The sequence below is a fragment of the Conger conger genome, chromosome 8 (assembly GCF_963514075.1).
Source record: "Conger conger chromosome 8, fConCon1.1, whole genome shotgun sequence".
In the NCBI taxonomy this organism is placed as follows: domain Eukaryota; kingdom Metazoa; phylum Chordata; class Actinopteri; order Anguilliformes; family Congridae; genus Conger; species Conger conger.
The window spans coordinates 44,647,938-44,673,209 of NC_083767.1; the positions used below are offsets into that span (position 1 = coordinate 44,647,938).

Sequence of the window (25,272 nt, forward strand, 5' to 3'; positions counted from 1 at the left end):
CAAATACTATTTAAATCCAGATCTGTCAGGACCGGAGGAGCAGTCAGGATGCGTTCAGACCCAGGTCAGAATCAGGTGAGGATAGGGTCAGGGCTGGGTTAAGATTGAGTGAGGAGCAGTCAGGATATGGTCAGGTTGGGGTCGGGACTGGGTTAAGACTGGTTGAGCAGTGGTCGGTATGTGGTCGGGACCTGCTGAAGCCGGTTTTGGCCGGTACTCACCAGTTGCTCTTCCATGTGTGACGCACGTGCGGGTCGTGGATGCCGTGCTTGTCCGCCTGCTCGTCCAGGAAGTCGAACATGTACTTGATGGCGAGGGGCAGGGCGCTGCCACGGTGGGCCGTGCTGAAGATGGTCTCGAAGAGGTCGTCCACAAACTTCTGCAGCGTGCCCTGGGGAAGCCGACAAGGGAGAGGCGTCACATGACCAGCGGTGGAGAGACGTCACATGACCAGCGGTGGAGCGACGTCACATGACCAGCGGTGGAGAGACACAATCAGACACTTTACCACAGAGAGCTAATGATTTATACAGTATATACACACAGACATAATGATACATAGTCTTCACACACATACAGACACACACACACACAGAACTGCACTGACACGTGGTACACCCGCGTACATTATTTACACACTACAGAGCAGTGATTTCAACAGCACTCTGACACAGCCAAGGTATTTTGCAAAGCCACCGGAGCAAAACTGATCTGGATAAATTCACGTAAATGAACCTTGATGGAAAATTGCTCAAAGCAGGGACAATGCCAGCCCGTTCTGCAACTACATCCTTTTTTTCTCTGCAAAATGGGCTGACAAGAGTCCCATTGTGAGATTACACAAAGAGCCATTTCATGCTCAAAATTTCCATGTTAGCATATTTCTTCCTCTTTGGTGCGCTAGACTATAGAAGCTGCCAAAGCGGGGCAGTTTTGAGGGGAGTACTGCAAACTTGAATTGCCTGTATGTGTGTGTGTACACGCGTGTCATGAGCCACGCAACAACAGCTCAGGTGCGAATCTTCCCTCTTAATAGGAAATAGTTGCATTTCACAGTTGACTTTAATAAAATCAGCGAACAGTGGCACAATCTCTTAAGCTGCTTTGTGCGGCGGGATTAGCTCCCACACTTCTCCATTGACCATAATTTGATTTAATGCCGTGGAGTTCCAGGGTGAGAACGAGGGGGAAAAAATCTAATCCACCCATAAAAAAAGCAGATGATATAATGCAAAGTAAGAGGCAGAGCCCGGCTATCTACTGCAAGCTGGAAGCCTGGTCAGGCTAGGTTAGTATAACAGCCGCAAACACAATCACTCTCCTTTCAAACAGCAACCAAAAAAAAAAAAACCCTGAATCCTGTTCGCTGACAATCACAGGAGTAATTCTCCACTGTCCCCCGTTTCTGATAGCTTATCACTCTGCAGAGATGAAAATACATATTTCTTTCCTTGTCCCTGCTGTCGAGCTGGACACCGAGGAGACGTTAATGTGAAAATAAAAAAATAATTCCCTGACAGGTTTCACAGAGCCTCCCGCTGGGCGAGCGATGACATCATCAGCCTTGCGCGGAGGGGCTGTCAGCGTGTGCACGTATCTGGCCATTTGGCTAATTTGGCCAAACTTCCATTAACAGCCTTCGATAATGCGATCAGTCATTTGTCCAAGCTGCTGCTAACAGAATTGTAAATACATGGACTTTATTTAGTAGCCGAATGATTAACATTAACGGCTCCGTTAGCGCACTCGGCCCCTCCCCGGGGTTACGCGTGTTGGGGCGCTCGTAAACCAGGCGGGGAGAGCGGGAGCGGAGTGGCACTGATGGGTGTAATATGTGGGGCGTCCGCGCCCGCTGCAGACCCTAGGTATTTATTGGGGAGGTGAGAGCCAAACGCAGTCAATTACAGCGTTGTCACAGCGATCATTTTTCATGAAGAAAGATGCTCCGGGATAAACCCGCGGATCCGCAAAAACAATCCGTCTAAAAAAAAAATATGACACGGCGGTCCCTCTCCCGGGCGCGGTAATCACTGGGAAATTCGCTGCGTATTAATTACGTGCCGTTTCACCGTCTCGCTCTCTCCCAGCCGGAGTAATGGAAACCTGGGAAAATGACAGACGACACTCTCACCGCTGTGTCAGGGCTTCTCAGGCGAAAATCTGTTTATGAGATCTTATGAATCTCGCCACTCGCCAATTCCATTATAAAGTCATAAAAAAAATCTGAATGTGACCCGGGCAACCGGTTTTCAATCCTTTCAGACTTTCTGTCAGAGCCACAGATCACAGTCTGAATCAGAATGTGAAGGCTGAGCGTATATCCTTCCCATACTCCGACAAATTCATTAATTACAGTTTTGTGTACCGGGCTTGTCATCTCGTCTCCATGCGAATTAGAATGGCTCGTTAAAAAAATCAAATCATTTCGGTGCGTGTTTGTGATTTCCAGCAAGCAGGGGGATCAAAGTCTTGATTTCTTTCCGACCAAACAGAATTACTTGCTGAGTGCAGTCACACTTAAAACCAAGCAAGGCAAGCATCATTTCATGGGAATTCTTCACATGAGATCACATTTCCAGAAGCGCTTCTGCAGGAAGTTACACATGCGCAAGTTTCACAGCTCTGCAGTCCATCACCTGGAATGTCACAGGGCCAATAAACACCCAAGCTTCACCTCAGCTTCCCTCTGCAAAGGCTCATGGGCCACGGTTTCGCCAAGCCGCATCTGGTTTGGACTCTGTTTGACTACACTCTCAAAGAAAGGGGCTCTTTGGCTTCCATGGAAATGGAACCCTCTGTCATAGGTGAGTAAGGGTGAAAGCTCCTAGACAAAGAACCATTTTGACCAACAAAAAACCATTTAGCTAGATAGGAATCTATGGAATCACTGGGTTCCTTTTGGAACATGTTTTCTGAGAGTGTAGGCTAGAGGATATGCAAGTAGAAGTTATCGGCACTGTCGGCCATGTTAAGGTGTTTGAGATAATGTACCGACAATAAAAAAGATGACTTTTGTGTGAACTCCAGCACAGTAACCGGCCTTACTAGCGTGGAGGTCTGAGCCCCTCCTCTCTGGGCATTTGGGCGGACTCACCTTGGTGGCCAGCAGGCGGGTCAGGTAGATCTCGGACACCATCTTGCTCCCGCGGTCGCCCTCCTTCTGGTCGCCGTGCTCGTGGTTCTTCACCAGGTGCCACACCTTGACCCCGCTCTCCAGGTCGGGCGTGATCATGGGCGTGCGAGAGCGCAGGCTATCCGGGCTGCCCGTGTACTTTATCATGTTCTCTGTGGGAACACGGGAACAAGGCGGGGACAGAGTTTAGACACGTCAGCTCGCCAAAGACACCCGGCCCTATTTCCACAGAGACCACCGACGGACGCGGCACCCTTGTCTTCAAACTCGGCCGGGTTGATGTTTTCACCCACCCAGCATTTGCCGAGTACTCCCAGGAAAACAGCTGAAATGAAATATAAATCTTTAATGACGGTTGGTCCGTTAAGTTCGTTTTCATTTTTTTTTGCGAGCGGCCCATGGTACGCTCGAAGACACAAAATCAAACAGGTGTCAGATGCAATGAAATATTTATAGTCCAGACAATGGTGAGAGCGGCAATGACATTTAAGGAGAAATAAAGGTCACCGCTTGTTTGCACAGTGTGAAAGGAATTGATCAGCGCCACACTGCGCTGGGGGAAAGTAAAAAAAAAAAAAAAAGAGAGAGAGAGAAACGCTGTTTTTCGCTGTGGCCAACGGTGGAGAAATCAATCTCTCCAGAGACAGGGAGGCAGCCCTGCGGAAAGCGAGAGATGATGCAGGGAGACAGAGAAAGAGGGAGGGAGAGAGAGAGAGACCTGCAGAAGTGTGTGGGGCAGGCTGACTTCCTGAACCTGACTCGGGCCTCTCGGCATGATGGGAAACGGTGCAGGGGGGTCACCGCCGGAGATCGTGACACCCCCTCCGCACCCCAACCTCCCTTTGTCTCTCAGGATATTGAGTGGGCCGTATTTGGCGGCGGTGGAGTAATTGGGTCTGACGGATTCTGTCGAGCAGAAACGGGCCCAGGAAGGAAAACCGTGCAACTGCCGCCTCCCCCGGAATCCAGTCAGGTGTATCGCGCCTCTTTCTCGATAAACTAAGGAGTCAGTTTCTTTTTTTTTCTTTTCTTTGGCACCCTTGGCCATTATTTATCCAATTTTCTCTTCTTTCTCGGTGTCCATTCCGAGAGTTCAAAATGGATCCCCCACTTTCTCGCGCTGAAGTGGCTTGGGCTGTTTGAAGTTCATTACAAAGTGAAGCCAAGCGAAGTGACGTGTGGCTTCTCCGCGCTTCTCCCAGCTTTAAATCAATTTGGAGTGGAGGTGAGAGACTATGGAGATGTGCACTTAATGTTGCATTTGATGTTGCCCGAGTGCTCATGGTTGGAGCCATGCTTTGATCCTCTGCTTTATCAGGTTAATAGACTCCATTCTGATAGCTCTATTCTGATGGCAATCTAATGAAAACAAAATGGAGGGTGCCTCTTAGAATCTGGGGAGGGAGAGTGTGGATAGACTAATTACTTTCACCCTGTCTTTCCTGTTACCCTGTCGAATGGACTCTGCCCCGGAATCCCAGAAGCCCTGGCAGATTTACCCCATTTCAGTGTTACGGGACATGTTACCCTCCTACGGTAAATCTGCTGTTCGTGCTCTGGTGCTGTGCTTCCAGTTAACTGCAACCTGTAGAACAGGGACACTGAAATCTGGCCTTCAATGCTAGCGATAATGTTGGTATTCTTATCTACCTGATATCTAATTGATCGATTAATGTCACTGGCCCAAAGTTCCACTTGTTTTCGTCTAAACAGTCAATTAAGGATATCCTGCTAAGATTAGAGCTCAGCAGATCAGACACAGCTAGTAGCTGCGGACATATTCCACCATCATCACTGCCCAATGACGGATGAGACCTGAAGAAAAAAACACCTGGGTACATGACCAACAACAAGTACTGTACATGGAAACACATAGGTGTGACTCATACACACGTAGGTGTGACTCATCCCAGCATGCTTAGGGTCACATATAAGACACTCATTGCCAATCATTTCGAGCCGGCAGCAAGAGGAAGCCGCAGTAACTCTGAAAGAGGGGTGACGTCTGGGGTGAATTTGGGAAGAGCTTCAGCGACCAGTGCAGCTCAACTTGATGTCTCAAAAGCAACAATATCTAAGGTCGCATCGGCATGGCAGACATCATCAGCAAAGGTCAACAGCGGGTGAAAGTGCTCGCCCCGGGTTTGCGGTGTAATTTCCAGTACAAGGCAAAAACAGGTGAGCAATCGCAGCTCGGTTGACCATGAATTTGAACCTGACAGCAGCCACCTGAATGTAAAATGCTGGTGGGGCCAACATCCTATTAAATAACTTGACATTAGCGTTTACATTTTTTTCTATTACCAGCACGCCGCAGGGTTCAGGCAGAAGAATGGAAAAGAAAGAGGATAATGAGTGCGCTACTGCATAAACGTGAAGCTGTTATTATTTCACAGGCTAGGAATGGGCAGGAAGAATAATGGAGGCTAGCCCATAAGTTTGATTTAGCAGCGTTCATGTTGCGCGCTGTGATATGGGCACTCCTTATTAGAAAGATGAGAAGTCAGGTCTGACTGCAGAACAGCTGTCGTGCTGGGCGGCTGTTACCTGTGAGTGTGGAGATGTGAGGAGAGGTGAACGTGCACTGCCACTGGGGGCAAATTGGAAGAACTGAGACTACTTTACTGTATGTGTGTGTATGTGTGTGTGTGTGTGCGTACGTGTGTGTGTGCATGTGTGTGTGTGTCTGTGTGTGTGCGTGTGTGTGAGTGTGTGTGTGTGTGTGTATGTATGTGAGTGTGTGTGCATGTGCGTGCTTGTGTGTGTATGTGTGTGTGTGTGTGTGCGCTTGCATGTGTGTGTGCCTGTGTGTGCATGTGGGTGCGTGTGTGTGTGTGTGTATGTATGTGTGAGTGTGAATACGTATGGAATATTCTGTGTGAGTGTGTAAGTATGCGTGAGTGTGTGTGTCTGTGTGTGTGTGTGTGTGTGTGTACGTATGAGTACATATGTCTGCGTACATGGCCCGTGAGTAAGGCTGTAGAAACAGGGGCAGGGCAGTGTGTGTATGTATGTGTGTGCGTGCGTATGTGTGTATGTATGTATGTTTGTGTGTATGTACGTGTGAGTGTTTCAGTGTGTGTGCATGTGCGTGTGTGTTTGTGTGTGTATGTGTGTGTGTATGTACGTGTGAGTGTTTCAGTGTGTGTGCATGTGCGTGTGTGTTTGTGTGTGTATGTGTGTGTGTGTATGTGTGCGTGCGTGTGTGCATATGTGTGAGTGTGAGTACATATGTAATATTCTGTGCGTGTGTGTGTGTACACGTGTGAGTACATATGTCTGCGCACGTGGCCCATGAGCCAGGCTGTAGAAACAGGGGCAGGGCTGTGTGTGTGTGTGTGTGTGTGTGTATGTACATGTGAGTGTGAGTAAATATGTCTGCACACGTGGCTTGTGAGTCAGGCTGCAGAAACAGGGGCAGGGCTGTGGCACAGATGTGTGGCGAGAGTTGTGAGGATTCCTTGGCAGGGATTGGTGGGAGTGGGCCCCCTCTCCTGGCACAGGCTGGCACCAGATCTCACACCCGCCAGATCTCTGGCTGCCCTCCCTGCCTGCAGCTTATGTTCCGGAAGGATGGGACTGCCCCAGAGAGATAAATCTGACCCCTGATTCTCAAACCTCCTTCTAATGGTGCCCCAAATGAGTGCCCCTGTGGTGAGCAGATACACACAGTACCACACACACACACAGATGCACGCACACCTGCACACGCACACACACACACGCTCACACACAGATGCACACACACACAAGCAGTGGCAGACATACCGTATTTACTGGCTGATGTCCTGGAGACGGTGGAGTTGTTGACAGAGTTGTAGGCCATGACCTGCTTAGGGACGATGGCCACCACTGAGTTATCAGGGACCTGCAGAGACAAGGAAACGTGGAGACACGGAGGGTCAGAACCGAGCAAAAACCTCACGTTTTCACCACTTCCTGTAAGTCAGTGGGTGACCTCACGGACACTTGGTCCATATTTTATCGACAGTCTACGGTTAGAACACCAGAGAGCTGGCTCCCATTTCGCTGAGAGGGGAGGGAGCACTATCATTAGTCCAATCTGTGAACACTATACAGTATATATGCTGAAAAGTGTATTCAACAGACCTTCAAAGTTAGACAGGTTATGAGTGGGGGGACTGTGTAGTTAGACAGGGAGTGTGGAGTTAGACAGGGAGTGTGTAGTTAGACAGGGAGTGTGTAGTTAGACAGGGTGTGTGCAGTTAGACAGGGAGTCTGTAGTTCGACAGGGTGTGTGCAGTTAGACAGGGTGTGTGCAGTTAGACAGGGACTGTTCAGTGAGACAGGGTTTGTGCAGTTAGACTGGGACTGTTCAGTTAGACAGGGAGTGTGCAGTTAGACGTGTGTGCAGTTAGACAGGGACTGTTCAGTTAGACAGGGAGTGTGCAGTTAGACAGGGTGTGTGCAGTTAGACAGGCAGAGTGCGGTTATAGACAGGCAGTGTGTGGGGATGGGGGCCCTGACAGTGCTGGCCGTCTGAGCGGTGCTTCAGTTTGCAGTGTAATGGCTCCCTGCAGAATATGAGCCATTTCACTCAGGAGAGAGGGAAGGGCTGACAGGAGCGATGTGAGCCTCCAAACACAATCAGACTCTGCACAGCTCCCTCATCACACTCCACTCCACCCCTCCCTCTCTCTCTCCCTCTCTCTCTCCCTCTCTCTCTCCCTCTCTCTCTCTCTCTCCCTCTCTCTCTCTCTCTCCCTCTCTCTCTCTCTCCCTCTCTTCTGATGAGAAGACGAGACTGCGGCTATGTGGCTGGCTATAGCTGTCCTGCACTGCCTGGCCATCAGCAATGATCTGAATAACTAAACATCAGGCTGACTGACCACTTTTAGAAATGTATTTCCATATGCTTAAAATGGACCTATGGTCTGATTTAGATACAAGTTTACTTTACTTTCAATGATAATGGCAAGTGGAGCTATAGAAAACGTATATTTCAAATTGCCCTCTATTCTAAAACCCAAGGGTCTATCTCCTGGATCTGAGGGCATTACTATTACTATGTGATCTCATATTCATATGTCAAAATCCTGCTACAGTACATTGTGTGTGTGCGTGTGTGTGACAGTGTGAGAGAGAGAGGGGGATGGATGTATAAGGATGTATATCCATCTGGAAACCGAACACCGTTTAAGTGGAGGTGCCTTTCACTTCTCAAAAGGCAGCACATGAAGACAGAATGATATCACAATATCAAATTGAGGGTAGATTGGATATGGCTCCGTGTTTATTTCTGCTCGTTCCTTCAGGGACGCGGTGTCACCAGGTGGCAAACACAGCCATACTCCAGGTGGGCGAGAGGTGAGCGTTGAGTGAGAGATAGAGAGAAATCTCCTGGCCTTCCTCTATTCTCCACAGTGCTAACAGGCTTTGAGTGCCTGATAGCTTTTTTGCCAAGGATAACTCGCCCTCCCCGACCAAAAATGAATTAACTTCTATCTTCATTATCTCATCTCCGATTCCAATCAGCCCCTAATCCATTCCCCCGTCTCGAGCTCAGCACCCAGGCTCGACAGCGTGACATTTAATTTAAGCACAGCGCAGACCCCTCTCTCTAAAGCCTCATTTGGAGGGTGGCCGGCTTACACAGGAAATTATTTACACCTTAATGAAGAGCAGGCTATTCCTATCTCCGTCTCCCAATCTGGGCCCGGTCGGGTGGACGGATGCTGACGAGCCCTGTGCGTGTGTGTGTATGCGCGCGCGCGCGCGTGTGTGTGTGTGCATATGTGGCGAAGGGCATGTCGTTGGCAGACAGCTGAATGACATTCTGTTCTTATCTTATCTCTGGCTCTTCCGACAGCTCGTTGCTGTGACGCTTGGCCTCTCCTGTGTCAGTCATTTTCCCACCTCTAATTCAGTCTTTATCTTTCTCCCCTCGCCACCGATGTCCTAATAACACCTGAGGAGGGGGAGTCCTGTCTCTCGTCTCTCCTTCCTTTCACCTTTAAGGGGCCCTGAAGGCAAAGGTGGATTGTGGGTGGTAGAGTCTACCCTCATACCCCGGGGCGTAAGGGGTTAGCAGCGAGATGTTGCCGGGGGCAATAGTGGAAAGAGCAAGACTTCATAAGCTAACTTACTGCAACTGCACTACCAATCATCATTTCTGTCTTTACGTGTATCCAAGCTCTCTCACTCAACCGCTATTCAAACTCAAGGACACAGTTTTCCAAGACTAACTAGTGTATTAACTGCGTCAACTAACATATTGCCATGAATCACCTATTCAGTGCAATACCGTTTATACACTCACTGAGCACTTTATCTCCAAATTTGTATTATTATGTGATTATCTAATCAGCCATTCGTTCGGCAATCAATGCATACAATCATGCAGATACAGGTCAGGAGCTTAATATTCACATACACCATCAGAATGTGGAAAAAATCTCAGTGATTTCGACCGTGGCATGATTGCTGGTGCCAGACGGGCTGGTTTGAGTATTTCCGTAACAGCTGATCTCCTGGGATCTGCACGCACAACAGTCTCTAGAGTTTAATCAGAATAGTGCAAAAAAACAAAAAAAACATCCAGAGAGCGGTAGTTCTGTGGATGGAAACGCCTTGGTAATGAGAGAGGTCAGAGGAGAAGGGCCAGACTGATCGAAGCTGACAGGAAGGTGACAGTAACGCAATTAACCACACATTACAACAGTGGTATGCAGAAGAGCATCTCTGAACACACAACACATTAAACCTCTAAGTGGATAGGCTACAGCAGCAGAAGTATGTCTCATAAATACCTAATAAAGTGCTCACTGAGTGTATTACGGAACGTCTGTTTTATAAGCAGTTCTATAAGCTCCTTTATATGGTCCTACACATTATCAACATGATTTAATACTGAAGTATACAGTACACTCTAACATACCATTATCGATCACTGAGCTTTGCATGATCTTGCATGAACAGGTCCATCCCAGGCCATCAAATGCCTTTTCCTTCTAATTCTGTTTGAGTTGGTTCTCATGGTGCACACACATGAATTCGCGGGACTGGCACAGACAGGCCCAAATGACAAGGACAGTCCCTGTGTTCCTGAGCGCAAAACTTGCTATCTCAAGAGGATCATTTTGTGAGGATTTGCATGTAATGGAGGCACACACAAAAAAAAAAAAAAAATGAAAGGGATTTAGATGAGACTATTTTTTTTTTCCTCCTGTAGTTTGTGCGATTATCTCTGGAGGAGGTCCGGGCAGAGACTCTGCGTGAGCTTTCAGCTCTGTAGCCTCCCTGCCTCCCTCTCTCCCTCCCTCCCTCCCTCCCTCCCACATTAGCTCCATCCTAATGATCTTAAACATGCGCGTTTTCGTCTTCAAAGGCCAGACAAACTATCAAAGCTTTCCGCAGTGTCTCAGTACATAAATACACATCTATCGGAAACCAATTAACACAATTCTGTTTTCCTTTCTCTTTTCCCCCTTATTGCGGCGAAGAATGCAAATGTTATATTAAGATAGACTGAGAGAAGTCGAACTATAAAATTAACGATCTAAAGCAATAAGCTGCTTCTCTCCTCCTGTACAAACGAACGCTCCACTGAACACGGCACCTCCCAGCATCTTCTGAGCACCTGAAGAACTTCATTAGTGGAAAGGCAATAAACGCACCAGACAGTACTCCTCGTCTGCAGTTTACCCCACACAGAAATGGCACACACCACTCTCGCTGTGTGTAGGCTACCCAAAAACACTGCAGAGTATTCATTTGAATTAAGATACAGGGTAAGCTACTGATTCAGCATAAGATGTGTTTATCAGGTAGTGATGACCCGCAATCTTGAGTCGATGACTGCAGATGCAGAGGGAGTTTCCCTCCCTGCTGAAAAAAAGGCTCAAACTAGGTTTTGAAACAGTTGGTAGCTGGTTGACCACATTAAATAAGCTCCATACTCAACATGGTTTGACCAGCTCAAGGTCCTGAAACAGCTGGTAGATGGTCATTTCAAGCTAGTCATACCTACATTTTACACTAGGGCTGGTAATGACTCATGTAATGACTCTGATGACTCAGAATATTGACTCTGTGACTGCAGATAAGGAGGGAGTTTACCTGGTAGTGACTCAGAATATTGACTCTGTGACTGCAGATGAAGAGGGAGTTTACCTGGTAGTGACTCAGAATATTGACTCTGTGACTGCAGATGAAGAGGGAGTTTACCTGGTAGTGACTCAGAATATTGACTCTGTGACTGCAGATGAAGAGGGAGTTTACCTGGTAGTGACTCAGAATATTGACTCTGTGACTGCAGATGAAGAGGGAGTTTACCTGGTAGTGACTCAGCATATTGAGTCTCTTCCAGTCGCTCTCTATCTTCGTGGTGACGTCTTCGTCCTGGAGGATGACTCGTAGTCCTCTTCCCTGACGCCACTCTGCAGAGGTAAAACGGCATCAGAGGAGAGCTGAAAGCACACTTAAAATGCACACGTCACAGACAGAAAATCAGTAGGATCAAATCGTTGTTATTCAAAGCCTGTTAAGATACTTTGCACGTTATAATAACGCCCATTTCTAAGAATGAGTTTTGGCTCAGTCAAAACATTAAATATTCATAGAACTCACAGCCTATTAATGCCATGTAATTATTCATTTGCCTTTTCTTTTCAGCATAATAGATGAGGCAATACATTTTATTTTTAAATCTATATATGCTCATGTAAAACCCAGGGTAATCCTAGGTAAAGCAAGCGTCCGTTTTTCTGTGTTGCAGATAAAAGGTTTCATTCTGCCAATGAGAAATATTGCCTGCTTGATTCAAGGAAGAGTGTTAAAATTAACTGAAGTAAATCTGCTGAGGCTCAGAGCATCACCCTGTCTGAACTTGCGACATGATTGCTGCCAAATTACAAATGGAGGAGCGAAAAAGTTCATTTATTAAAAATAAAAGTTTTGTCAGCAGCAGTGGCATTTCTGGCCACTCTTTTGGAGTAAGTTGACAATCTGGCAGAATGACTTCTAAGAAAACAACCAAGGTCCAAATTTGTTCATTTTATGAGGCATTCATTTTGTTTCAGTCGAATCACTAGATTGTGCTGCCAGGAGGCCAAACCATTTAGCCCGAGTGTGAATGCAACATTCTCATTGTGAGCCGTGCTCAAGAAATGCTTTCCTAAAAATGGATGTGACAAAGACCACTGTATTGTACAACCACTGAATTTCACTAAAAGCTCTGAGCACTGACATCATGTTATTAAAAGTGGGCTTTTCATTTATTTACGCTTTGGAAACATGTTTGTTAAGAGTCTGAATTAGCATTTAAGGGAGAGGTTGAATCGCAGCTATTGGGGGAGAGAGAGTCAGAGAACAGAGAAGAAAGCGAATGAGTGAGAAAAAGAATCACCCACTCTGCACTTTGTAAGGCCTGGAGAATTGGCTGGGCGGCCGATCGATGGGCGGTTATTACAGCGGGGACTGAAAAGCGCTTCCCTTCTCATCCGCGACCGGCCGAACCGCCCGCCCCACGGCAGGTCCGGGCCCCAGAGCCTCGCGCTGAGCGGGCAGTTATTATTATTACCGCCGTCGGAGGAACAACGGGGGGGGAGAGCACACCGCCACAGCAACACGCCGCCGCGCGATGAAAACAGCGCTCCTCTTAAATGAGAGACGCAGTCTCTTTTGGCGCTTTTTTGTTCCTCTCTTCCCTTTTTGTTTTTGCACGCGTACAAACATGTCAAGTCGTGTTAGCTGATGAAAACTCTTATTCCCCGTTGTCAGTTCCCAGTCTGATCAGCGCACGCTGGGAGATTTGCTCAGAAGCGGCAGATATTCGGCGAATGATGCAGTGCATCGGGAGATCAGAATGGCTTTTTTTGCATCAGGGATCGGGGGATAGACATCCTGTTATATTTCTCGGAGCTCAACGCCCTTCTATAAACATGGAAATGAGGCTCCTTTCCAGTCGGACACAATAAACGGAACAACGAGACAAAGGAGAAGGGAGACATGGTTCAGGCAGTGCGTCCCCCAAATCCCAAATCCCATATCCCCGAAATCCTCTTTCCGCTCCCTGGAAGGGCGGGAAGGAATAAAGACAGGGGTTGGAGCAGATGCTCTTCAGAGGGAAAGGGTAACCGGGGCACGTGCCGTGATATGGGAGAAGGAGAGAGAAGAAGAGAGGGGGAGAGATGGAACGATAGAGAGAGGCAGAGAGAGTGAGGGGGAGATCACGAGGTTGAAAAGGAGGGCATGAAAAAAGAGAGTGAGAAAGAGCGTGAAGGACAAGCGGAGAGAGAATGAGAGAGAGACGAGGCTGCTGGGAAGGTTTAGCTCTCACCTGGTCCTTCCCAGCGCAGCCCCAGGAGGCCCCACCGCAGAACAAACACAAAAGAGGAGGACAGAGGCATTCCTGCCCAATTTGTTACGGGAGTGGCCGTGAGACAGAAGCTGGCACGATCCCATTATCCTTATCGGAGCCGGCGATCTGGCCGCGTTTCAGCCGGAGCCTGGCCGGGGCGTCCGCGGAATGCAGAAGCCCCCCTCGCTCCCCAGCGGACGGTCGGAGAGCGGCCCTGCCTTTGTTTACAGGGGCCGCTATTTTTCTCCTGGCCCTCCGGACCTCTCCGCCTGGAACGCCGTCCCTGGCTCCCCCAGACAAATTCCCATTCTCGGGAATAATAAAACAATAATAACCCTGGCATATGTGGCGGGGTCCATAAAACAATTTCGCGCAGGAGCCGTCCAGAAAGGGCTAAAACAATTTCTTCACTTATCGGAGAGACATTCCCCCTGGAAACCCCATCAAAGTCCCATAGCTGGCCGTAAATATGTTATTATTGAAAATGCAGGCCTAAGAAAGCTACGCTGATATATTAATCCATAAAAGGCACGACACTCACAGGGAAGGGGGAAAAACTGGCGGGCACTGGCGGATATACAATCAGAAATAAAATGACTCCAGGCATGATGGACTGCTCCCTCTGTAGAGTCAGTGTGCGGAGGTTATTTCACGAGGGAGTCTAATCTATTATCACGGCACAGGATTACACAGAGGGGTGCTGATCATAAGACTGTTTTTCATCACCAACAACAGAGCCTCCCTGCCAATTATGTTTACAAAAATAAACAGCATCTTACAGTAAGTTAACAGCAGCTACCACAGCTTTGAAATGAAAAAGCCAGAGTGGCGGTTTCAGCTATATGAAAATGTACTCCGTGTTCCGTTTTTACACATCCAGAGCGATGTTTGAGGATCAGAATCATCTCCCCTGGCTTTTCCTTAGCTGGTCAATTACCTCATCAATTCCACCGCGCTGACGGCGGATTGACTGCGTTTCATCGAGCGCTGACGGACGACTCGGGCGGGAGAACGGAGCGCTATCCCTTTTAAGTTCTGAAGAGGGTGGATGAAAACGGCGGAACAACACGCTGAACCCGTAATAAAAACACTGGAATCCAATCTCCAGAGTTGTGCAGCCAATTTAGTTTTTCGAAAAGCCGGGGCGGGGAAGCCACCGCTCCCCCGGAGCTGTTTCCGCGGAGCGCGCCTCGCAGTCAACCGGCCTTTCAGTGCCACGCAACGATTCGCCACCGCCGCTAAACCAACTGTGGACTCGGGGCTTTGAAGTGGACCGATTCACAGATCACCGATCATGAGTATCACTGTGGTCATGAGACAGATCGCTGAGAGAAAGATTGCCGTCACAGGGAGACACCTAAAGCCGCCATTCGCATAGACTCCAACAGGAAGTTCCAGTATCATAGAAAAGTCCTCAGATATCGAGTTGCATCCACTTTTGCAGTCAATTGTGAAGACCTACCAAACAGGCTGATTCCCAAGGCTAAAGTACAGTAGATACTGCAACATATTTGCTTGCGTCCATCCTACATTCTACTCTACAGGTCTGGAACCCTTTAGACTATGGATCATCACATCTGGCCCTCAAATCCAAAACCAGCCCTGGTTTTCTTTTCTCCCGACTAATTAACTGAACAATAAGTGCTACTGATTGGCCGGACTGTCTTCACACCTGACTCCCAGGGAAAGGGAGGGTGATCTGCCATCGAGGACTGTGATTTGATGATCCCTGCTTCAGGCCTTGCGATAGGGTTCTAGGACTTTAAGCTGGCACCAAGATCTTACCAAGGTCCATGTCTGAGGCCTTCTGTCGGTGGGAGTAGGGCACGTTCTTGTAGATGGCATCCAGGATTTTCTCCTTGACTTGGCTGATGGTGTCACAGTTTAGGATTTTGACCTGGATCTCTGGGCTCTTCTCGTTGTCTGGGTGTATGCAGTTCACAACCTAGGGTGGGGGGGGGGGGGGTAACAGTAGGTACAGAGATTAGATCAGATTATAGGCTATTAAAAGCCTCATAGTTTGTTTCATTCTATAGTTAAATGCTGTCATAAACCAGAGCAATTGTGGTACTTAATTTAACAGGGCAATGAGCTGAAAGCAGCAGTATATGGTGATTGCTGGCATGAATAGTTGGAGAGCATGGGCAAGAGTGTTGGGATCAATTCCACCGAAATTAAGTCTATGGAGGAAATTTGCTGAAATTCAATGAATTAAATAAAAAGTCCCCATTGCACATTATGGGCAGTTTTCACTTAATGAATTGAATTTCAATTAATTTAATCAATACAGCGAATGGAAATGAAGCTGACCTCATTCAGGCTTTTAGTACTCCCAGGAAACAACTACCACAGACCTCAGGACTTTAAGTGGGAGACAGAGCGACTTCTGCTAATGGCTAATTTTTGGGGAGAATTTTTTAAGCTTTTTAGTGGTACACTGGAGACGGCACTGAGTTGTCTGTGATACGGATGGGGTTGATGCGAGCTCGTCTAAGCCGTGGGAATAATGCCCTCTGTCTGACGATATGCTGGCTGTCAGGGCCTTATTAAGGGCGGACCAGTCTCCCTGTCACTCTCCCTTGTCAAAGAATCAATCACAACAACCCGTTTCCACAGGCAACTGACCCCGGCCTATCAGACATCTCATTACTATGAGTCATCATGGCATGTAATTGGCATCTAATTCATAAACTCTCATCTCCCGCACCATCACTGACATCATCATCATCATCATCATCATCATCATAATCACCATCAGCAGCATGATCATACATAATCAAAAGGTCCAGAAGAGAAGACATTCCATGAGAAAAAATAGAATTTAAATGGCCTGTCAGTCTGCTATGTTTGAACTGGGTCGAATCATTATCCAGTTATTACATGTTACGTGAGCGGTCTAATAATAGGAAGAACAAAATTCCCGTTCTTTGAGTCAGCCATTGTTTAACAGTTAAACTGTCATTGTGCAACTGTCATTGTGCATACTGTCTCTTTACATATTCCTGTAACTGTACAGACATTATACATTAACATGAAATGTTATTTAGCTGACGCTTTTATCCAAAGCGACTTACAGTTCATTAGACTAAGCAGGAGAAAATCCCCCCTGGAGCAATGTGAGGTTAAGGGCCTTGCTCAAGGGCCCAACAGCTGTGCGGATCTCATTGTGGCTACACCTGGGAAAAAACCACCAACCTTGCGGGTCCCAGTCATGTACCTGAACCACTATGCTACAGGCTGCCAATTACACACTTGTAGATTGATCATGGTCACCATAAGAAATGCCTCAGCTCTAATCTCTGAGGCACCTCCCGTCGGTGAGCTCTGAAACAGTTGAAGTCTCGTGTTTGGACCTCGTGTTTGGACCTTGTGTTTGGACCTCACCATGGTCTTGTAGTCGATCTGCTGCCTGATGAGCTTGTCCTCGCTGAGGGAGTAGCGCGCCTCGCCCGTTATGGAGTCGATGGGGCCCTTCTCCATCTGCTGCTTAATGGCACAGAAGAGGGAGAAGAGGGGCTCCCCGGCACACTCCTGGGGAAGGGAGAAACACAGGCTCGTTACAGCTTCTGGAGACTACAGGAACACCAAGACCACCACAAGGTCCTAACGGCTACTGTAGAAACACCAGTGTCCAAAGTCCTACTCCACACTGCAAAATCCAACAGATAAGTGAAAACCAACAAATATTTTAGTATTGCACTGAGATCTCATTTCTTTGACTTATTTGCTAAATAAGACAAAAGTTTTGCAAAACAGGTAAGACAATTTGACTGCTTTACCATTGATTTGCCAATGGGATAAGACAAGCGAACAGTAACTTGAAACAAGCTAAAATGTTCTACTTTACAGAAAAAAGATCTTGTTACAAGACAAAAATGCTTGTTAAGACAGTCTTTATTGCAGTGTAGGTACTACAGGAAGTCCCCAGTAAGACCTGAAAGAAGATCCTTACAGGAACTATAAACTCTGCAGTAAACAGTGTTGAGGAAGACCCCTACAGACCTTCCACAGTCAGCCTGAGCCTAAGGGATAATGTGTGTACGTAAGTCAACAGCCCACTTACTGTTGTACATGCTCCTGACGCAGGGAGACTAACACAACGGTGCTCGTAAATACCAATAAGGGAATGCACACTACGTCTCGCCTGGCATACTGGACAAAAGCTATACTACAACTGAAATGTAATTCTTTATTACAGTAGGATGGTAATGATCAAAGCCTCTGTCATTTTAAAACATCTGGTACTGTACTGTAGCTAAGCTATCCCATGTGTGTACATCTATTAAGGATGACATTTAGGAAACATTTACACTAATTAAACAGAGCTTCTCACCAATTTGCTGATTACATATTCATGGTGATTTCATTTTATCTCCACTCCAAAGTCCAAATGCGAACGACAGACAAATGGAACAGGGGGGGATAATGGTTCATCTCACAGTTGAGGTGTTGTTCTTGCACCCTCGGGAAACGAAATCTCCTTTGTCGATTCAGTTCAAACCACATTGTTTAAATGCGTCACAGAGTGTTTAAATAGCACAGCACAAACGACTGGCAACACGTTAAAAGGTTCTAAGAGCTAAAAGAAAAGGTGTAATTTCATTTGGCTTTCGCTGGAGGATCATTATTGTATGTTGTACATAATCTAAAAATGGCGACAAAAGTTGTTCCCTCTTGTTGCGAAAAGTTTCATCAAGTGGACCGCAGTCCCTCTGTCCTCCGTCCACCCCACCACCACTTTCTGAAAACCGGAGTTTGAGAACTTTTGGGTGCAGAAATGAGAAACCACTCAGCTCAGACTCGATGCGCCAGCTCTATACTCCTCATTTGACAAATGGGAGTGCTGTCATTTGTCAATGTCTCTGTTTGCTCTGAAGGATACAGGGCAATCAGTCTCTAACCGATGCTGACACAGCAGCTCTGTCACGGGTTGAGCTGAAGGGACAGAGGCCTGCTTTCTGTGGAGGGGTCTGATTAGCTTTCTCAAGGTGAGGTCACACAGAGCAAGAAACAGCAGTTTTTTACCCAAGTGCTCTTTTTGTTCTACAGTGAGAAAAAGGTGTTGTGTCAGGAATAAAAGTTACCTTTAAGAACTTGTAGAGCAAAAAGGTGAACCAATTTGTGAGCATTTTCTCTGCGACAGATTCGGTCCTGTAAAAAAAAAGAAAAATAACATTTTTCAAAGAAATGATTATTACTGTGTTTGCACATGGACTTATGACCAGAGCAAGTGCTTTCACAGATATATAACAGAAGCATATGTTTTAAGCACTACAGCAGATTGAATACTTCCAACATGATATTGTTCGTAAGGTACACTGTAATCACAAGGCAGAATTCACGTGACCCAGGGAAGACAACACAGGGAGGAAATGAAACTTTTCGATGACCCATCTGGATCGGCGTCATATATAAAAACTCATTCATCCAAAGCATCTGGACTGGCGTCGTATATAAAAACTCTTTCATGCAAAGCACCCGATCCCCTCATAATATAGTCTCCTCATAATACAGTTGAACAGAGGCGGCAAAATCATCCTCATAACGCTTGGAACACAGAGCCAAGTCATCTGCCGGAAAATATATTCAATTACAATGGAAAGTGAAAAGGCTGAATACATGTTCTTTGTGTGTGTGTGTGTGCGTGTGTGTGGAGTATATGCGTCTCAGGAGCGTGTTTAACTGGACCGTTCACCCTGCCAACAGGCCTTGGTGGCGTATAAATGAATAATACTCGTACATAATAATGGAATAATGTGGAAACGGGAGACACGTGGATCGGATTCCCTTTATTCGCATATTCAGTTTGCTTCCTTCGTCCTTTATTGGGTTGTGGGGGGGGGGGGGGGGGTACAGCTAATCTGTCAAATCGGCCACAATGAAGGGCTGTAATGAGCATCAATATTTCAGGATTACCGCATTGTGTGGGGCCCCATACCCATAGGGAGGGGGGATGTGTGAGGAGGGGGGGTTGGCAGGGGGGGGGACTATGCCTCTTCCTTCACACCCCAACTGCCACCTGCAGCCCTGCCCCTGCCCCCGCCAAGGGCAGCTCTCCCGCGCGTTCAGTGCCGCCTCAGTGAGAGCGGGGGGGTGGCGGGAATACCACTGTGCCAGGGAGAGAGCTGGCACCCCGCGTTTCCTGGCACCGCCACACCTGGAAGGGATTAACACCCACCTGCACTGCGTCGGTGCTTTCGCCGTGCCGAGGGGGTCGAGGGGGGGTCGAGTCTCATCTCCTCTAAAACCTACCCCCCCCACACACACACACCCCTGTGACGGCCCAAGCCCCCGACCACTTTGAAGTTTATTGCCGTTATTACACGAGGGAGGGGGTGAGAGAGTGAGAGAGGAGGAGTGAGCGGGAGAGAGAGAAAGGAAGAAAGAGGCTTCTCAGCTGGCTCTTTTCTTCTTTCCCCCTCCTCCCGCTGCAACGATTAAAGTTTTACAATGCCTGTGCGGGCCCCGGCGTAATTACACAGTTTGGCACGGGCCCCTGGCACGCTGGTGCCCACCCTCCCGATATCGGCCCCGTCTAAAGGGCAGGACAAAGACCCGGAGCTTCCCTCTGAAGATGCCCAACTGGCACGCACTCCGTGTGTGTGTGGGGGGGTGTAAATACCCACGACGGTGGGCGGAATGGGGGATTTAAATACCCTCAGCGTTGGGGGGAGGGGGGAGGGGGGGTTTAAATACCCTGGGCGGTGGGGGAAAGGGGGGTTTAAATACCCTCGGCATTGGAGCGCTGTGTTTGATCATGCCCAGTTGGCAGGCAGTCAGGGACAGGAGGCAGTCAGATCTGGGCCCCATCCACATTTTGGGATCAAGGAAACAACGAGGTACTTAGTTCCTCCTGATTAAGTCACAGTTTCCCCATCCGAAACGGAGACACGCCACGGGATTCCTGGACGGCAGATGTGCGGAGAGGTGGCCTTTAGTGTGCGGCTACACCACTCTCCGCACAAAGCTACCCAACGTAGTCCTCATGCACCTGCAGTATTTCACATTATTTTGGACATAAAGTGTCTTGGCTGAGAAAAACATGTTGCAGTGAAAATACACACAGAGAGCACTATATGAGGTATTTATTAGACTTCTATTTTTAATGCGTTTTTGCCCTCAGAACTGCTGCTCACTGGATGTTTTTTGATATTTCGCATTTTCAAACCGTAGAGACTGTTGTGTGTGAAAATCCCAGGAGATCAGCAGTTTCTGAGATAGCACCAACAATAATTCCACGGCCATTCTGACATTTGGTCAGAAAAACATCTGAACCTCTTGACCATGTCCGCATGCTTGTATGCATTTAGTTGCTGCCACATGCCAAGTGCTCGTTGGGTGTATTTCATATTTAAAATAAATATTTGTCTGTTTTAATAAAGAAGCATTGGCATTTTTCCTTGCGAATATGTAATGTCTGAATGTACTGTACGTTATGAAACCCATCTCAGTAGAACTGGCTTTGAACGTGGGTCAATGGCCTACTGGCACCATAGGGTGCAGTGGGACCTGTTCTTAATCAGTTCAGTATAAATCAAGCTGTCTAAATGGGTCATGGAACAGAGTATGTGAGACATAAGGCAGTGAGCATTATCACCATGAACAAGTGTATTGGTTAGGATACACCCACTGATAATACTAACTATTAGCAATCTTATGAACTTTTCTATTGTAAAAAAAGAGTTATTAGGTCGACCTATATAGTCTGCTTTTTCCAAAAAGTACGGTATACCCAGGTATGCTTTAATCAGTGTTGCACTCGACAGAGGCTTGCAGAGTCGAGACTGTTTATGAATCGCTAATTTCCCATGAGGCGTTGCAGACGGGGATTTTGCCGGGGAAAGTCGGCCAGGTGACCGCGCCTGCCGTCGGGCGTGTTGCAGGAAGAGGAAGTCCCCCGCGGGAAAGGACAGGTTGTGACGGCCCTCACCTAGAGGATGCCAACTGCATCTGGTCTCCGTCTGACGAAACTCCCCCCCCCTTCCGCCGGGCCTCTCCCGGGCGTGTCTCCGCCCCTGGCCTGTCTGGAGGCAGGCGTAGCTGGCACAGCCTGCGCTCAGGTTGCCGTGCAACAGAATGAGCCCGCGCTGCCCTTACACAGCGGCCGTGCTAAAGGACACAGCTGGGCGTCAGACATTATTTCAATTTCCCCCTCCATCATGTGGAGCGCAATAATCCAGCCCTTCATCTCCCTACCCCCTGCACTGCACAACACTCACTGTGTTACAGGAGATGCAGACTCGTATGTGTGTACAGTGTGTGTGTTTGTGTGTGTGTGTGTATGTATGTGCATGTCTATTAATGTGTGCCTATGCATGCATGTGTGTGTACTTCTGTATGCATGTGTGTTTGAATGTGCATGTGTGTATGCATGCATGTTTGCATGTGAGTGCATGTGTGTACGCATGCGTGTTTGCATGTGTTTGTGTGTGCTTGTGCTAGTGTATGCATGTTTGCATGTGTGTGTATGTGTGTATGCATGCGTGTCTGTGTGCATGTTTATATGTGTGTGTGCGCGTGTATGTGTTTGTACATATGTTTGTGCATGGGGTTGCTTGTGTGTGTATGTGTGTGTATACATGTGTGTTTGTATGTGCATGTGTGTATGTATGCATGTTTGCATGTGTGCTCATGTGTATGCATGTGTGTTGAATGTGTGTGTGCATGTGTGTGTATGTGTGTGTATGTGTATGCATGTGTGTTTGTGCGTGTGTGCGTATGTATATACGTGTGTGTGTATGCATGTGTGTTTGTGCGTGTGTGCATGTGTGTGTGTGTGTATGCATGTGTGTTTGTGCATGTGTGTGTAAACGCGTGAGTGTATACGTGTGTTTGTAAGCGCTTTCAGCTGGAGGGGAGAGGACGTGTATCCGTGTCTCCTCCAGTAGAGCGCTGTATCTGCGTCTCCTCCAGTAGAGCGCTGTATCCGCGTCTCCTCCAGTAGAGCGCTGTATCCGCGCCTCCTCCAGTAGAGCGCTGTATCCGCGTCTCCTCCAGTAGAGCGCTGTATTCGGGCAGCGTGTTGGTGGAGGAGGCTGAGTTTCGGCGTGCCGTGTGCAGGGAGGACAGGGTTGCGGGGGAGCGACAGATGGGTCTGGCAGCCCCTCGTTACAGAGTTAGCCTGGTTGCGCCGCGCAGCGTGTGGAGCCGGGCCAGGCAGAGACACCAGGACGGAGCCGCGTCTCGGAGGCTGGACGGGGAAGCTGGTCCACGCACCGTGCCAAAAACACTCAGCTCCTCGCCTTCTGAGCACTCATTTGATTTATTAATAATTAGCGAGAGACAGGGAGACGAAATCTTAGCGCAGATAAAGTTTTCTCATCACGGCTGACGATGCGGGCGTGTGGTGCTTTTTTAGGAAAGCGCTCAGAGGCTGACAGGCAGGCTGCGTCGCCCCGTTTTGTGGATTAAACGAAAAAATCACGGGCTGGAAATAGACGAGGGGGACGTAAGAAACATTTTTGGGACGGGGAAGTTGATAATCACACGAGGCTATCGTGCGCTTGCTTGCGTGTGTTCTGTACACCGCGTGTGTCCGTGTATTCACACGTGTGCTGTACATGCTACGGTATAAGTGCGAGTGGATGCGTGCGCAGGGATCTGACTGAGGTTATTTTTAAAGATTCCCCTCCCTTTCTCCGCTCCAGTTTGGAACTGTCAGTTATGCCCTTAGTTAATGGCAGAGCCACCTGTGCCTGCAAGGAGCACTGCCGAGGACAAACTAAAATGGCCGCCCTGCCTGTCATGAAATTACCGTTCCCCTGCCGGGAGGTGTCCAATTGTGCCCTTTATAGTGGACTCCCTGTCATTGCTGACAGCCACACAACATCTTGGTTTGTGTTGAGCGCATCTACTGACTGACCCACTGGGACCCCCTCGGTTTTCCGAATTTTAAAAGGTGTTATTAAAGTGGATTAGATAATCAATTTCATGTTCTGTCAGCAGAACAAGGGGGCGCAGGGGGGAAATGACTTAAATGTGAATTCTGCGCAGATACCGGGAAGGATTTTTTTCTGCACAATGTTATCAGTGTGTGGAGCGGCTTATCAGGACAGAAGCAGAGACACTAAGGGTGCTCAACAGCAGCCTTGCACAGTGGCTGATGCAGTCTACGCTTTGGAAAAATGACAGGTCTGTATGGGCCGAATGAGTCATCAGTTTTGTGTGCTTGTGTGTGGTTGCGTGTGCGTGTGTGTGTGTGTGTGTGTGTGTGCATGTGTGTCCGTGTGTGTCTGTGAGTGTGTGCGTACTGTGTGTGTGTGTGTGCGTGTGTGCATACTGTGTGTATATGTGTCTGTGTGTGTGCGTACTGTGTGTGCATGTGTCTGTGTGTGTGCGTACAGTGTGTGCATGTGTCTGTGTGCGTGTATGTATGTCTGTGTGCGTACTGTGTGCGAGTGTGGGTGTGCAAAGCATGCTGGGACAGCAAGTATCCAAAGATGTGTCAGGATGGCCTCAGTCCTGACCTACAGTCAGGTCGTCTCCATAGCAAAGAACCCAGGAAGCTCTGCCGTGTACCGACATCTCGACCGGTTCCTCAGTCACGCCGTGAAACCAAAGCGATCCACACGCTTCCACGACCGCGGCAGAATCCCTCCCGAGGAAGGAGGAAGGAAAGAGGCCTCACCAATCACGCGCTTATCTCACCTGCCTAACGACGGCGTACAGTTTCTTACTCTCAGTCTCCTGCTTTTCACAGGATAACAGCGGAGGCAGGGATGGAGCGCGGGGCTAAAAGAGAATCGCCTACGACCGCAATAACAATCAGCCGGCAAGTGATCCCGGGCACAGCGCCTCGCCGCTGCTTCCACTTGACATCAGTCTGCCTGAGTGCCCCTCCAGAGAGAAGGTTCCGGCAAGGCCGTCCTCCACCTGTCTCTGTGTAATCTCCCCCTAATGGAGGCGGCCCCAGACCGCAGCCCGGCAGGGGCAGGATGTGACCTCGCCGCTCCGAGAAGCGCGGGCGGTGTTTGTCGCCGCGGCTCGAGGGAAGAAGGCGGGTGCCTCTGCGATATCGGCGAAAGATACAGCTTTATAGCTATAAGGTTGTGTGCATTCGCCCCCGCGTCACGCTGTTTTGTCATTGCTTTTCCCCCCCTCCATCTCTATACTGTCCTCTATACTATCTTGCTTTAATTTGTGAAGTACAATGGGGGTATTGAGGGCAGGGAAGGGGTCGGTCAACAACCTTAACTTTATGGGAACTTTATCCCTGGACCAAGAACACGATTAATAAATGGTAGTTTCCAGAAACCAAAGTAATTGAGCAGTCTAATGTATCTTAGTCGTGGTATAATCAGCTTGAATATATATTTCTTGGTCCAGCATTTGCAAAGAAAGCCATTTGTGGGCTTGTATACCTCATTTCAAATGACTGATGGTCGTGTAGTGCCATTACCACTCGTGGATAAGAAGATAATGGCTTCAAAGGCATTTTTTGCAGATGAAAATGGCTCAACAACAGAGGAAAGCAGAGATAAAAAAAAAAAATTAAAAGCGCTAAACTTGTTCTTTAAGAACAGTGTTTCCATAATTTGTATCAGTACTGTATTTGAAGTCCCTCCATATATTCAATGGTAATACTCAAAATATGACAGTATATTAAAAAAAAGGGAAATATATTCTATGTAAGGGTAGAGCGTCTCAACAAAAATACCAGTGCTTTAGCTGTGCTTTCCCTAGCAATTCATTCTGCCCGCTGCTTCTATCCATAATCACAAGGCACATAATGCACCAACCCCCCCAACTCCCTCTCTTAAAATACTGACCACTTCTGATTATGTGTGTGATTACGCCTTTTCCCTGACAGAAGCATTAC

At 48.0% G+C, this 25,272-nt stretch overlaps 1 protein-coding gene across 4 annotated transcripts in view; it reads right to left on the reverse strand.

The window, feature by feature from the left end:
• Positions 1 to 25,272, reverse strand: part of plxna4 (plexin A4) — a 283,559-nt gene that overhangs the window by 16,490 nt on the left and 241,797 nt on the right. For all 4 annotated transcript variants that reach the window (XM_061251217.1, XM_061251214.1, XM_061251215.1 and 1 more), the window contains 7 exons: positions 18,539 to 18,605; positions 16,839 to 16,985; positions 15,240 to 15,399; positions 11,429 to 11,532; positions 6,902 to 7,001; positions 3,095 to 3,285; positions 222 to 391 (listed from right to left, as the gene is read on the reverse strand). In XM_061251217.1, coding sequence (XP_061107201.1) covers positions 222 to 391; positions 3,095 to 3,285; positions 6,902 to 7,001; positions 11,429 to 11,532; positions 15,240 to 15,399; positions 16,839 to 16,985; positions 18,539 to 18,605 — 939 coding nt within the window. The remainder of the gene's footprint in view (positions 1 to 221; positions 392 to 3,094; positions 3,286 to 6,901; positions 7,002 to 11,428; positions 11,533 to 15,239; positions 15,400 to 16,838; positions 16,986 to 18,538; positions 18,606 to 25,272) is intronic.